Source organism: Opisthorchis viverrini, assembly GCF_000715545.1.
Source record: "Opisthorchis viverrini unplaced genomic scaffold opera_v5_113, whole genome shotgun sequence".
NCBI classification, from domain to species: Eukaryota; Metazoa; Platyhelminthes; class Trematoda; order Opisthorchiida; family Opisthorchiidae; genus Opisthorchis; species Opisthorchis viverrini.
Genome location: NW_008751767.1, coordinates 1,055,796 through 1,071,165, shown reverse-complemented (window position 1 = coordinate 1,071,165; position 15,370 = coordinate 1,055,796). Strand labels below are relative to the sequence as shown.

The window sequence follows — 15,370 nt, the reverse complement described above, 5'->3', positions numbered from 1 at the left end:
TGTATCTCGCTAATTTTGTGCAATTTGGTTTCAAGTAGAGCATAAGGTTGACGGAACCTGGGGGACTGCGCCTATCCGATGAGCCCCAAGAAGGTCGAAACTGATTGTGGACTGTTAAGGAGTTTTCAGCAACCTTATTAGTAGTGTACTACATCTATAGCTGCGGTTTAATTGTACCACCAAACACAACACAGTTCCAATCACAACGCATTGATGACGTCGCCTCGTCTGGCTATGAAATGTTTGCAAACAAAGTGTCAAGTTCTGCGAACAAACCAGCGACCATCTTTCCCCTCTAAGCCACTGTAATTCTCTTCATCTGCAGCTGAAGAACAGTACTGGTGAATTGGAAGCTTTCAACGAACCAATCAACTTTCAGAAAACGGGGCATCAATCCAACGCGAATTCCGAACGGACCAATCAGAATGCGTAAAAGAGCCTGTAGCTACTCTTTAGAGGATATGTCCACTTCAGCAGAACGGGGAGGAAACTTCCCTTTGACCGTGCACTGACGGTTGGTGGTGAAATGCTTGAGACCAAATTACGAAGGTCGGTGGACAATCTGCTAGGCTCTGTGACACGACTTCCGTACCGCCGTCTTCCGTCCGTCGGGTGGAATCTCCGAATTGAGTGATACAGAAGAGATGTATCGAATTCGGAATGCTAGTGAAATCTTTAAAAGACGCTTCATTCAGGCAACTCTTTGGCTTCAATGGGGTGGAAGAGGAAAGTAATGAGTAGAGTCTGTCACAAGCAAGGCAAGTTCCAAACACAGGTTAGTAACAGTAGAAATAAGGTTCGACGCGTTCCACCGAAGTCATTACTTCCAACTTTTGTTTATTTTCAGGAGAGGTATCCTCCTGCTAGTCAATGACTTACTTTCTGCACTAGGGACATTACCCAATGTCTTTTACAGCTGCTAACTACTACGAAGCCATTGCAGCTTGGTAACATCGTGATGGGTCGGAAACGAGGGCCTTCAAAACCAGACAGATTTGATGCAACAAGAACATTCCATCATCTATCTCCCCTTTTGCTGTTGTGCTTTTTAAGGTAGCGTTCGGTCGACAGGTGCTGACAGGCGATTCGGATAACATCACCTCTGAGATCGACGTTCTGGGAACATCGTACATTCTGGAAGGGCGTTCTCGCTGGTCGGCGAATACATACTTTGGCAATCCGATGGCTGTTGATCTGTTCGCCGAGCTTGGCAATTGGCTTGCAAACGTTTCGTCACCATACGAGGAGACATCATCAGTGCGCAGTTGGGTGCGTGTGTTTCTATAGCAGTCAAAGGCTGTCTGTTATCTTCTGACGTGATTGGCTACCTGAATTGTAACGAGTCTAGTGAATCTATTGGTCCGTTTGTGATCCTTGTTGCGTTGTGGTCTGTGCTCCTTTGTGTTGATTGGTTATCCCAACGGCTTCTAATTTTAGTAGCTTATTCTCTCTGGCCTTGATTCGCATTGCGTTGTGGTCTGCCGTTCTCGAGTTTGATTGGTTGCTTGTACCGCCCTATTTCCTCCACCGTGGCGGTTAATGTCCCTGCGTCCGCCGGTTGATTTGGTGCTTTGATTGGGCGCCTCCTCCAATCCAATTGATGTGTCCGTTTGAATGACGCTTTCTTGCTTCTTGTATGAGTTCCTCGTATGGTCGCTTTTGCGGCTCTAAGTTCTGTGGTTTTGGCGTTCTCTCGCTCTTAGTGGCTGGTAAATGGGATCAATTTCAATGTGTTTGTTGATGGCTTCTTCGGTGGAGTACCACGCCTCCATAAATTCGCGTTCTCGTTTCGTTCTTGCTTGAGCCAGTATGCGAACGCCGTTCCAGTCGAACTCGTGTCCTTCTTGGTCTTTGTGTGCGGAGATGAGGGAGAATTGATCGTGTCTTTTAGTGGCGAGTTTGTGTTCGTGTATTCTGGTGGAGAGCTTCCTTCCTGTTTGTCCTACGTACCGTTTGTCGCAGTCCTTGCATTGGATCCTGTATATGACATTGTTCTTCGCCATTGGATCTAATTTCCCCTTTGGTCTTGATAGTGTCCTCCGCAGAGTATTCGCAGGCTTGTAGGCGACCATTGTATTGTGCTGTCGTAGGAGCCTTGCCGTCATTTCAGCGGTGTTCTTGATGTACGGAAGTGTGACTCGTTTGCTTGCAGTTTGTCCTGTTGCATCGATCGTATTTGGCTTCCTGAGTGTTCTCCAGATGAAATTCCTCGGGTATCCATTTTTCTGAAACAATTTATATAGGCGCTTTTCTTCTTTGATCTTGGATTCTGTTGTACTGCAGTGTGTCTCGATCCGCTTGAAAAGTGTCCGAATGCAGCTTCGTTTGTGGCAATTTGGATGGTTGCTGTGGTAGCTGAGGATTTGGTCCGTATGTGTCGCCTTTCTGAAGACCTCAGTTTGTAGTTGTCCGTTCGGCAATCTAGTGATGAGGATGTCCAGGAACGCCAGTTTTCCGTTGTTTTCTTCCTCGGTTGTGAATTTGATGTCGTCGAAAACGTTGTTTAACAGTTGGCTCACTCGTTGCAGTTCGCTCCTTTTGATGATCACAAATGTATCGTCCACGTAACGGATCCATATTTTGGGATTTATATCGGGCAACACAATTTGTTCCAACTTTTGCATTGTGACTTCGGCAATGAATCCTGAAATTGGCGATCCCATTGGTGCCCCTCGTAGTTGTTCATAATATTCTCCGTTGAACTCGAAATGTGTGATCAGGCATAAGTCGAGTAATCTGCAGAGGTCTTCTTTCTCCAGTGATCCAGTTGGCGTGCCGTTGTTGTCCAATAATTCGGCCACAGTTGTCTTAGCCGAATCCAGGTCCACAGACGTGAATAGTGAGCTCACATCAAATGAGACCATTATTTCGTCCTGATCGATGCTTACGTGTTTTAGTTTCTCCAAAAATTGTCCCGCATTGTTGATTGAGTGTTGAGACCCACTGATGAGATGCTTCAATCTTTTCCATAGTTCCTTCGAAAGATTGCAGGTCGCTGTTCCAGGAAGTGATACAATTGGCCGGAGAGGTATTGATTCTTTGTGTACCTTTGGGAGTCCGTAGAAGCGAGGAATGGCCGAATCACGAGCTCTCATTCTCCAATATTCCTCTTTTGTAATCTTGTGGAGATCTTGGAGTTGCTTCAAGTTCTTATTGATTTTGCTTGCTAGCTGCTTGCTTTGGTCGCGTTCTAAGCGGCGGTACGTAGTTGTGTCGTTGAGTAGTGCCTTTGCTTTATTGATGTAGTCCGGTTTGTCCATGATCACCGTTAGGCGTCCCTTGTCTGCCGGTAGAATCACGATGTTTTCATCCCTCTTCAACTTGTTCATTGCTTCTTTTTCTTTGCCGGAAAGCACGTTGAGTGGTTTGTTGCGTGCGATGGCTGGGACGACAGTTTGACGAAGTTGCTGCTGAGCGTTTTCGTCGAGTCCAAGAGATTTCATCGCTGCTTCTAGGCTGGCTAAATACTCCAGGTTTGTCGCGTCTTTGAAGTTGAAATTAAGTCCTTTGACGAGAACATTTTCTTCAGCTTCCGTCAGTTGCCTTTTGGACAGATTCCTTATCCAGGCTTCATTGTGACTACTTTCACACTCCTGATTTCTAATCAGCCTTGAGAATTTGCTATCTAGATGAGCCTTCTTGTTTTTAGCAGTGGATAAAACTCTTCGTTCTACCGCCATGCTAAGTTGCTCCATGAGATCTGGTCCTATTGTCCTCAAGCAGGTTTCCCTATGTTCGTTGGCTATTCTCTCGTATTTTCTAATGCGGTTGTGAGCGTCTGTAATCATAAGTCTGACCATTCGTCTACCATTCTGTCTAGCTATTACCCAAGCTTGTGGATGGTTTATTGGCGGTCGGTAGGTTACGCTACGTGGAAGGATGTGTTTGCGCAGGCATTCATGGAGGAAGTAGAGTTGTTGTCGCGTGGAGGCTTGTCGGCAGGCGAAAGTCTCCCATCGACGGGCTGTTTTGAGCGTGGAACGCCCGAAGTAGTTGGTAATTTGTTGAAATATTGGTAGCTCGGGTGAGTTTATTGGTTGTTGATCAGGTGGCTGTTGATCTGTTCGCCGAGCTTGGCAATTGGCTTGCAAACGTTTCGTCACCATACGAGGAGACATCATCAGTGCGCAGTTGAGTGGGTACTTCTTCCTTGCCTGCGTGCGCTTATATAGCATTCGAGGGCTATCTGTTTTCTTCTGACGTGATTGGCTACTTAAGGTGTAACAAATTTGGTGAATCTATTGGTCCATTTTTGATCTTTGTTGCGTTGTGGTCTGCGTTCCTTTGTGTCGATTGGTTATCCTCACGCCTTCTATTTTTAGTAGTTCGTTCTCTCCGGCCTCGGGTTGTATTGCGTTGTGGTCTGACGTTCTTGAGTTTGATTGGTTGCTTGTGCCGCCCTATTTCCTCCACCGTAGCGGTCAGCGTCCCTTCGTCCGTCGGTTGATTTGGTGCTTTGATTGGGCGCTTCCTCCAATCCAATTGATGTGTCCGTTTGAATGATGTTTTCCTCCTTCTCTTATGATTTCCTCGTCTGGTTGATTTTGCAGCTTTAAGTTCGGTGGTTCTGGAGTTCTCTCGCTCTTAGTGGCTGGTAAATGGGATCAATTTCGATGTGTTTGTTGATGGCTTCTTCGGTGGAGTACCACGCCTCCATAAATTCGCGTTCTCGTTTCGTTCTTGCTTGAGCGGGCAAGCAGCGGGGTCACCAGTGAAACAATCAGGAATTTATTGGTGGTAACAGATGTGTCGTGACTATCTGACGTCACAATTCAGTGTCTTATTATCGCGAAAAGACTGGTCAACAAGGAACGCGGCAGATTTATTGTGAACAGGTGAGTGAAGAAACTACAAGGCGTGCCGTGGTATTTGAAGCTCACTTTTGGCCGTGAAATCAGGCTGCCCAATTGGTGCTGGGTGAAGACGCATCGTCATCATCATCATCATCATCATCATCATCATAATCATCATCATCACCATCATCGTCATCATCATCATCATCATCACCATCATCATCATCATCATCATCCGAATCATCATCATCATCACCATCGTCATCATCATCATCNCCATCATCATCCCCATCTCCATCATCATCATCACCATCGACAGCATGACGTCGGTGTTCAAGACCGGTACTTCACTGCCGTACAAGCATGATTTATTTAGAAGCCTTCTGGGGTGTAAAAAATAAAGGTAGATGGGGGAAGGAACTTAGTGCTAGCTTACTGCAGTCATTCCGAGGTGCTTGACCTCCAGATATTCATTCAGGCAACCTGGATAGAATCCGACGACAACAACAACGCCGCTGACATCGATTCGCAGCCAAATCTTGCGGCCTCTCCAACCAGGCGCAGTGGGGATCACGTGGTATCCATCCTGGAAGGCGCGTAGCATCGACAGCACCTAGGCATTTCGTAATATCTTTCACACCTCTGCCAGGTCAAAGGTTGGCCACCTCTCTGCTTCCGTCATTTTGAATTGGGCACTGAAATGCACTTTCGACAAATGACGGCTAGGCGTACGTAACACGTGTCCTATCCAATGCACCTTCGGGTACTGAGTACATTTCTTAGTGGAAATTCTCGTTGCACAACCGAAAACTCGCTTTCGGATTACCCAGTTGCGGGTTCGCCGACACCAATCCACACGGGCTATGGCCCTGAGGCATCGATTATCGAATACCTGAAGAATTCTCTCGGTTCTGCTAATCGAACAGGCCAAGTCTCACAGCCATACAACAAAACAGCCCGCACTGTAGCTTGATACACACGTCTCCTGAGATTCAGGGTTAGACTACTTTGACGCCATAGGTCTCTCAACTTAGCGAACGCGGCCTGAGCCTTGCAGACTCGTGCACTCACCTCATCCGTCACCACACTACAATCAGAACAAATACAACTTCCAAGATGCGTAAAACGCTTCACAACCTCGAGTATCTCTCCCTGATTGTTCTCCGAAATTTCAACATCACACCTGTCGCTTTGGAGTTAAGCTACCAAACCCATTTCCTCCATTTTCACACTCCCAACCGTGTTCGTTCACGGTGTCTCTCACCTGCATCTCCCTATACTCACCCGTGCTCTCGTATTGAAAACTGATAAACGTTAAGCTGTAACACTCGTTCACTGCCAAGCTGCCATGCCATCTATAAGACTCACGAGGGTCCAGATATCGCCAGGTTGCCCGAGTCTAAACAGCATCAGTCGAAGTGAAACCGCTGAGCCATCTCGAGCTCCGATTCCCTACTATGCTCACCTTTGTTCACCTTTACTCAACGGTGCATCGGATCCCATTCATTCAAGACTCTCATGGTCATCTGACCCGGCTGGGGATATCTTCAGTCGTAGCTGCAATATTTTCAAAACCAAACTACCTTGTGCCTGAAGGAAGATAAGTCGTTAAAGACATCGTTAAATCAAACGAGGGCAATGCAACGGTTATCATGAGTCAAAAAAGGCAAAGTATTCGAGCACGTGACCTTGGACCGCCACGAGATCATAACTTTCGGATCAACACGTACCTAAAGCAATTAAAAAAACTCGGTCAATCACGGTGGTATTCACTTGCAACAAAAACCAACAGATCCAGAAAGCTTTATAGGTTCCAAAACATACATAAAGAAGACTTTTTTTACGTCGTCGTGGACTATCCTCCTTGTACAACTTACAGCCCACCAGATAACTAAGCAGTTTTTTGAAGCCGTATTATCGGCTGATGGTAAGTCACGTGAATGCACACCCTTCGACTCGTATCGATTACTACAAAGTGGCAGACAGCTTTGCGTGACATCCATCCAGACGAGTATACCAACTGACCACTGTTCATCGATTCTTTCCTCGATTTTGTGTGATGATGACTTTAGCGTGGAGAACAACCTCATCCCCTGTTGATATTATTCCCTGTGTTGAACCGTGTGTAACCGCAACTTACTTATAGACGGTGTCACTGGGGGCTCTCGGTAGTGGTTAATTTGATTTTGCTCCATGTTGAAACTAAAATATCGTTCAGCTGTCACACCCTTTTAGTGCCTAACTGCCATGCCACCAGAAAGAAAGCACGATACTGCCAAGTTGCCCAAACCCAGGCTGGAGAAGTCGAGGGGCAGAGGTCGGATACGAACCATGGACCTTCCGTTCAGTAAATTCGCGCTCTAACCACTGAGCCATCTCGCCCCCATGTTGAAGCTAAGGCCTTCCAAGACTTTCCCGTCAACCACAATTCAGCCACACAAAAACACGCCTTCCGAAACGGCTTCAACGAACAATAGGGTAGTACAAAACTTCTTATGGAAAGTGGGAACGATCAAAAGAACGATACGTTTCCCGGACTAAGGAGTGTCGGTTAACACGAGCCGTTTGGTCAGGCACCCATATCACGAGTCCCTGTGCCAAAAGTGCAGTCATCGAATCCTTGGTGAATCCTGTCGAGGAACTGTGCACTAGGAACTGAAAGGACTCACCGGGTTTTACGAAAAAACAAATGTTCCGTGGGAGTCGCTAACCAACGAATGAACTGAACTTTTCCCGAAGCGGCGTTCGTAGTTACCACGCCAACCGGCAGTTACTTCGGGATTATGGCAATAACGCGTCCTTACAACGTTCTTACACTTGAGTCAAATCATCAAACTTACTGCAACGACACACCTGTCTTCCGGTTAGGATTCACCGTGCTTTGAAGCACTGGGGCTCAAGACACACCTGAACTGCGTAAACCTCAATGATAGCGCCTGGTTTGTCGTACACTTTAGCGGCTGCCAAATGGGATCGCAACAGCCACGTATCATAGCTGACTTTAGTGCCCGAGGCACACACACACACACACACACACACTGATTGATAGCATCTAATTACCAACGCATTTCAGAAACGTACCAGTCAGAGGACATGACGACTGCTCCTGGCTGAAAGGTTGCTTTATTCACTAAGCCTTAGGTTCGAGACTTCCCGATGAAATTTCGTGAGACACACACTACGAATGAGACAGCAGTACAGTGCTTTCGAGCTTTTTTTGCATAGAATGGTTTCACTTAAACGACCTCAATAACGCGGCATTTGACCTGTTACATATTGGTTGTAAAAATCCTTGAAAGGATGTTCCCCCCGCGCCATTCAGAACGTCCGATTAAAGTACCTTACTCAACTGCCCCTACTCAACTCTCACTTTAAACTTTTCCCCTTTGTATACTCATGATTTTTCGTATAAAAACCGGACTACTTCGTCCAAAAAATCCTCAGACAACCCGAATTCAGACAGCATTTTCCACTTTACTTGCTTCGTTCTAATTTGCGATTTTTCCATTGTTGATAGGCTGATTTATTACAATTCGGACAAGACTTATTGAAATACGTGTCCTTCTCTCTTTCTCTCTCTCTGTTTCATGGCCGCGTACAGGAGAACAACGAACTAAACAGCTCTTTGAGCGTGAGTCCCAAGTGTGACCCAAACAAGTGAACTGGAAAAATTCTTCAACTCAGATAAATTCACACGGCAGACTGGGTCAAATGCCCCCCTCTCTCTCTCTCGAACAACGGACACTTATAGAGATGACCGAATCCATGAGAGAAGCGGTTTCTGGTGTAAAGTTTGTCTCAGAGTAGTATTCGCAAATGCGAGTTTGTTCAACAATCACCACTGGGTCAAGTTACGGGGGAATAGAGTTACGTCACGTCAGCTATAGTTATAATGGATCGATAGATCAGGTCAAACAGCAAGCCACGAGGGCGAGAAGCAAACAGATGGACAGAAATTGTCTCCAGAAAAAACTGATTATGGAATAAGAAACTTTTTGATTAGAGCAAAACTGTCCGATCCCAGTTTTGTAAATGTGTCAGTGGATTTAGAATTGAGCAAATCCGAAAACAAAGTGAACGATTTGCCATCGTGGTCCCCTAATATGTGGAATTCGTTCCAAGTAAACCCAGAAATATTTCGCTTTTTAGCTTTCTCTCCTATTAAACACCATATTCAAGCACCATAACATTTTGTCACGTCAAAGAACCTTCTCGGGCTCCGTGGAATTCCCTGCCGACTGGCGATTGCTGAGGTTACTCAGTTGAGGATCACCAAAACAATAATCAATCGTTCAGCTGTGGAACGCTTTCGGTGCCTAACTGCCATGCCACACGAAGGAGGCACGAGGGCTGGGATAGTGCCAGGTCGCCCAAGCCTAGAAAGGGGCAGAGGTCGGGTTCGAACCACGGACCTTCCTGCAGGTAAGTTCGCGCTCCAACCGCTGAGCCATCTCGCCCCTTGAGGATCGCCACCAATGAGGGATTCAACTGGGTCTCGCCTAGGTTTAGTTCCTCAACAGTGTATAGTTTTATGTCCAAGTAGACGATAAAGCTGATGGGAAATCGCGGATTATGCCTACCCGATGAGCTCCAGGAAGAGAGAAACAGGTCTCTGGCTGTCGAAGAGTTTCCAGCGCACTCGTTGTGTTGGTAATTACGTTCTTCCAACATGTTTCCTCTGAGCTGCCATGACAAATGATCGAGTGAAAGTGATTCGCGTCAGTGGGGCTAAACTTTTGTGGGAATTTTCTCTAGCCAGAATTCCAATCCGGCGCCATATCGGTTGCGTAATCCAGGCATTTAGAGGTTTTGAAGTGACTTGGCGTCATACCTACCCATATTACGTCACCATGAGTAACAAAATAAGTATAGTAAAGGCGACTCCGTACTATCGTTCTGTCGCCAACGAAACGCATTGTTCCGAGGCACAAATGGGCTTTTGTCTAAAAGCTTTGAAAGCGCCAGTTTTTTCAAATACCATCACTGAAATTCTCGAGAGTAGCTTTCTCTGTCTGTCTGTCTGTCTCTTTTAAGTTTCGGAAAATTTTAGGGGATTGATTCTTCCAAATTTTGAGGGAGGTGTTATGTCAAGGGTCACCGTTCCAGCTAGAGCGACGTGCTCACTTGTACCAGCTGAAGCAAATTTTTTGATATTGAAACCTTTGAAGTTAGAACATTAGGTTAATGTACTCTATGTAAATTTAAAATATCGGCGAATCTTACTCTGGGCTTTTTTTCCCTTAGGTGTGTTTTGTACAATTCAGCAATAATATTGTTTGGCTTTTGGGTCGCACCAAATAGTTCAGCTGCCCTAAGCCGACTAAAACAGTCCCTTTTCACCGCTGCACTGTCTAATCTCTGAGATATTCTGGGTTGTGATACGCGAGGTATCGTAAAAAAACTACTCTGTATCGAAATCGAGTGTTACGAGTGTGGGGGGCGCCAGTTGAATGTTGGAACTGAGTCAGCCTCGGTCATCGGACCATCAGACATTAGACTCACTCAATGGTCACGACGGGGGGCTGCAGAGGTCAGGCCTCAAATCCACCAATCAGAAGACCGATCATCCAACGGGCCAATAAGAATGGTGATCTGGTCATCACCAATCGAGGTGACATCATCTGTGCGTCGTTAGAGAGCGGAGTGGTACGCAGCGATTGGTTATTGGTTGTGTCACAACCACACGTCACGTGTGCGGAGGTCAAGCCCCCCCTCACGGTCTAGGAAATGCACTGCTGCAGTGCATTCCTCGTTCTGGTGTGGATTCGCTAGAACAATTTTGTGCCACTATAGGAGGTCGGTTGTTCAGACGAGAGTGATTTGACGGTGAGTTACTCGGCCTGCTCCAGTAGAGACCTATTTGGATGGCAAATCTACATGCACAAGAGTGTTTCTGAAAAATGGGAGGGCAGTGGGATTCGACAACACGCCCATGGAACTGCTCAAACTGGGAAGTCGGAGGCTGAAAGAGGTCTCACAGGTTTCAGGGGTGCAACAATATCTGCATGAAGGGTGGAGAAGTTGACAGAAGACGGAGAGCTATCGCGGAATCATCCTCCTACGCACAGCAGACATGGTTATAAATCGTATCCTGTTCAGCTGACTGCTGGCATTCTCGGCGGGGCAAGCTTCTGAAGGGCTGTGTACATTTTGAAGCGATCAAAGTGCCACTCGTTGCAATATTACCGGAAGTCCAGCTCAGGAAAAGCTTCGTGAAAGTAGTCAAACACTCTCTGAACTGTTTTTGGAACTCCTCAAAGCCTTTGACTCGACCAACGCAGAAGCACTGTGGATCAGACTTCAAAAGTTGACAAACTGATCAAACCATTTCACCCTGACAAGAAAGCCTGAATGCAGACCTGCGCGACTACCTTGAATGGATTCGAAGCTGATGTAGGAAGAAATCAAGGCTTTATCTGCGCGTAGGTGTCACACCAGTACGAAAGTTGATGATTATTTATTCAAAGCTTTTCCTGGCCAAACCACTTTGACAAATTTAAATGTGCTCAGTCAGACGGACTGAGTTCTACTCATCACCTATGATGTTTGTAATATTGTCCACGCCTTAATAAAGGTAAATAAAACTCTTGAAAGAGGGGAAACTACGCGGCTGCATTGAAAAAAGAGCCAGTCATGGAGTGTTTCTCAGCGTTGACCCTAATTTATATAATACATAGCACAGCATAGTATAGTATATAGTATAGCATAGTATAATTTCGTATAGTATGGTATATAGTAGAGTATAGTATCTTGTAGTACAGCGTAGTATAGTATAGTGTATAGTATAGGATATAGTATATCATATAGTATGGTATAGTATGGTATACAGCATAGTATAATGTAGTATAGTATGTAATATAGCACATTATAGTATATAGTATAATATAGTATACAGTATAGTGTATCCTATAATATAGTATATAGTATGGTATAGTATAGTATATAGTATGGTATGAAGTATGGTATAGTATCTTGTAGTATAGCAAGTATAATATATATAGCATCGTGTAGTGTATAGTATAGTATATAGCAGAATATAGTATAATGTAGTATAGTATGGCATATTGTATAGTATAGTATATAGTATAGTGTATCGTATAGTATATTATATAGTATGGTAAAGTGTAGTATATGGTATGGTATAGTGTAGTATGTAGTATATTATAATATAGCACAATGCAGTATAGTTTGGTATATAGTATATTACTGGGCGCCCATAACCGACTACTTCCGGGACATGTGAAGAATACAGGTTTTCTGGTGAACACTTTAACGACAAGAGAGTCAGTTTGTAGGAAACCTGAAAACAAGAATGCCGGAAACTGACAACGTTGCGAGGCAGAAACGTAGTGTTCATAGGGTATGACATCATCATCACAGTTTTATTCGTCAACGATAAGGGGGGGGGCAGGGTTGGATTACTAGTCATTAAAGGCAGTAGTTGATACAATTAATGCATCAATTCAGGAGTGTCAGTGGACTCTTCATTAAGAAGATCGGAAGGGAAGTGTTTGCACTGAAGGCCGCAGTTTGGATGCACGTGAACGGACCATGTCTCCAGCCATTGATGTGTCCCATCTCGGGGTCCCCTTTCAGGTTAGCGGCAGTTACCAGCGCAGCTGCTCATGGTTTTCCAACCTCGTTGTCAAGTCGTTGCTTGACCTCTCCTGGTTCGTTTCCACCCTCCGCGTGATTGTCTTTGGGGGAAGTCATGCGGTGCACGTGACCAAATTAGCGCAATCTATGGAGTGTAACCATTTATAACTTCCGAAATCCATTCGGTGTACTTCAGCATTAATGATCCGGTGTTCCCTACAGACTCGTGTAATGCCCCGGAGAAATCGGTGGTCAAACATTGTGTTTTGGCCCACTGTCTCCTTAATGCATTCTTAACACTGTGAACCCCGGTCCGGATAGCCGCCTGATCGCCTGATGCGCTTGGCCAAACCAGAAAAAGTCAACGAACATGCGAGCCAGCTGCTCTATTGCTCGCTGTCTCGTACAAGCGGGTGAAAAAAGTGATACTAAGATTACAACTCAACTGTCAAGGACGAGTGAAGAACAGCCAATGAGATTTGCCTCAACGAAAACGGTTATTCCATTTGCAGTTCAGTAGTCCCGTTACGTTGGGAGCTGATTCTTCTGATACGTTGAAAGTTATTTTACGCCCTCAGCTCACAGCGACCAGGTTTATGACCCGTATAGAGTGCGCCGCAACATTGTAAACTCGACCCTTGCAGGGACAAACTGATATCAGTTCTGCACCATTGGTGATACAGTTTCATGAAAGCCACCACTCTGGCTTCCGCAGTTCGGATGGGAATATCATCCTTAGCCACCGCGGTAGACGACATTTCCCTCTACTTCAGTCGGTTCATCCACGTGCAGGAGTTTCAAGTTTCAAGCCAAACCCGCCTCGCAGCAGCACTGTGGACTTCGTGGGTGTGGAGCGCATCCAAAACCATGAGGTAGAGTTACTTGTAACGTGTAACACTGTCTGCATTGCAAAGATGTCGGACCCAAGATCGCGGAGGGTATGTGGGCATCTTCAGGAATCTAATTCGTTGTTGCGCGGAGCAATTCGAGCGAAGGGGGATTGCAAACAAAAACGAATTCGGTCGTGGACAGTAGTCACCAAATTCTCAGCCTCTGTTTTTGGACATTGAACTGAAAGAGCGGAACGGGAGGGGGGCAGTGACGTCAAGAGTAAAGGGTAGAATCCAGTCGGTGTGTTTCAAAGTTGGAATACTCTTGCAATCTCAGAAGATCCAGACAAGTAAAACGGTATCACCAAGTTAGCACAATGACCTACGACTGATTCGCCTACGAAGATACTGCCATTCACAGGAGGACCGAAGTCGGCGGTTGGGTAGAAGAAACGTGATGCGACCGCTCACATAACCCCGCCAACTTATCTCACAATTCTAAGCAGAGCAGATTTTACGAAAATGATGGGGTAAGAGAGCAAAATCTGACCGAGACTGAAGATGGCAGGTCCATAGAGAATCACCCGATTCCGGTTAGTTGTGGTAGCTCACGACAGGATGTGATCTTTCAAAGCTGAGATTCTATATACACACCATCCATGGCACAGTTTTGCGCCTATCATGAAAAATAATCATTTACTGAACACTTTGACTCCTTGTATCCGACTAAGAACATCTGGGCAAAACTAACGAGGCTGTGGTCAACTTTTCCAGATAAGCCCCGCCACTAACGCAAAAAGTACGTGTGCGAAAAGTTGAGCCCCGCCACTCTGTTGCCAGCTCCAATTTAATGTACACACACAACATTGACCTATTTTTCATGAAAACAATGCCTCATCCGCATCCAGGCCCATTTCGTGCAAAAGTTTTCTCCTTCCGGACATAAAACCTTAAATGAACTTTCTGACGCTTTCAGCTCTTGTTTATGACAAGGAAACGGCAATACGTTTTTTGTTGCAAAGCCACGGAGTGATCCATCAGCAACGTTTATGCGACAATGGCCACCAAATGACACTTTCAACTGTTTCTGACAGGTGGAGGTGTAACGCCAGTGTCGGCAAGAAATCGGCCTTCGAAAGCGAACTTGGCTGGAGCGGTCTGAAATGTAGTTTAGGACAGTAATTCTGTTCACTTACTGCTGGTCCAAACATTTGACAAAAATCGAATTCCGCTCACAGGAATTATCTATTAGCCACACGATCGCTGTTGACTGGAAGAACTTTCTTCGTGAAGTTTGCGCCTGGCGGCTTTTTCAGACTTCACCAGTTATCGGCGGACCAGGTTTTATCTTTTTCTGGTGGTGAGAGTTAATTTTTGGCAGGGCTTGTCTGGGAAGGATTTAACCGTACTACAAGTTCGGGGGTCCAATGGCCTGGAGATTCCTTATACTGGTAGTCACGTTTTACTCAGTCTAAACGCGACCCTGCACCGGAAATACACTGCACTACAGCTGGTCAGTAAGTTGGATACAAGAGCTACTTGATTGTCGCCTATAAGGAAACCGGCGCCAACCAATGATTGCATGGTACGATCTCCAAACCACAGTTGCTGGGTTCCGTACATTGGTACAGCTGATCACACGCTAGAAAGAGCACTGACGCCGCATTTGCCCAAATGACCTTTTACTCCAATAACTGACCTTGAATGTTGTAAACAATCGAAACGTAAGCCAACGATACCAGGCATCTGTTCAGGGAGTTGAAATTCGCGCTTATTTCAGAGTCATAGCACGAAGAAGCCATTTGTGAAGCCTGTTCCTTTCAGGCTCGAAATTAGTTGAGGGCTAAGCTGAGAGTAATGCTTTGTCAAGCAAGGGAAGTCAATCCATACTGAAAAGCCAGGAAGCCCTGTACAGCTGTTTCATTCTTTTTCAGACTCATCGGCATTGAGCATCTCTCGAAACTCCAATAACCCCGACCTCCCCGTTTAACCTTCCAGCTACGAGAGGCTGATCGGCAGTGTGATGTGCTCACACTTGGACAGGACTGAGCACCGCGGTGCTAACCGCGAAACGAATTTTTTGCGATAAAACGTGTGATAACCACATAGAATGGCTAGTCGCTGTGTTGGCTATCGTATCCCGTATTGACA

The 15,370-nt window shown here is 45.7% G+C and overlaps 1 protein-coding gene across 1 annotated transcript in view; it reads right to left on the bottom strand.

Annotated features, from left to right (window-relative positions):
* Nucleotides 1-6,296: 6,296 nt before the first annotated feature.
* The window catches only part of T265_05731 (hypothetical protein), a gene marked incomplete at both ends in the record, with an annotated part of 39,339 nt that continues 30,265 nt past the window's right edge, over nucleotides 6,297-15,370 (bottom strand). Inside the window, one exon of the mRNA XM_009170804.1 lies at nucleotides 6,297-6,383. Within this exon, the coding sequence (XP_009169068.1) occupies nucleotides 6,297-6,383 (87 nt within the window). The remainder of the gene's footprint in view (nucleotides 6,384-15,370) is intronic.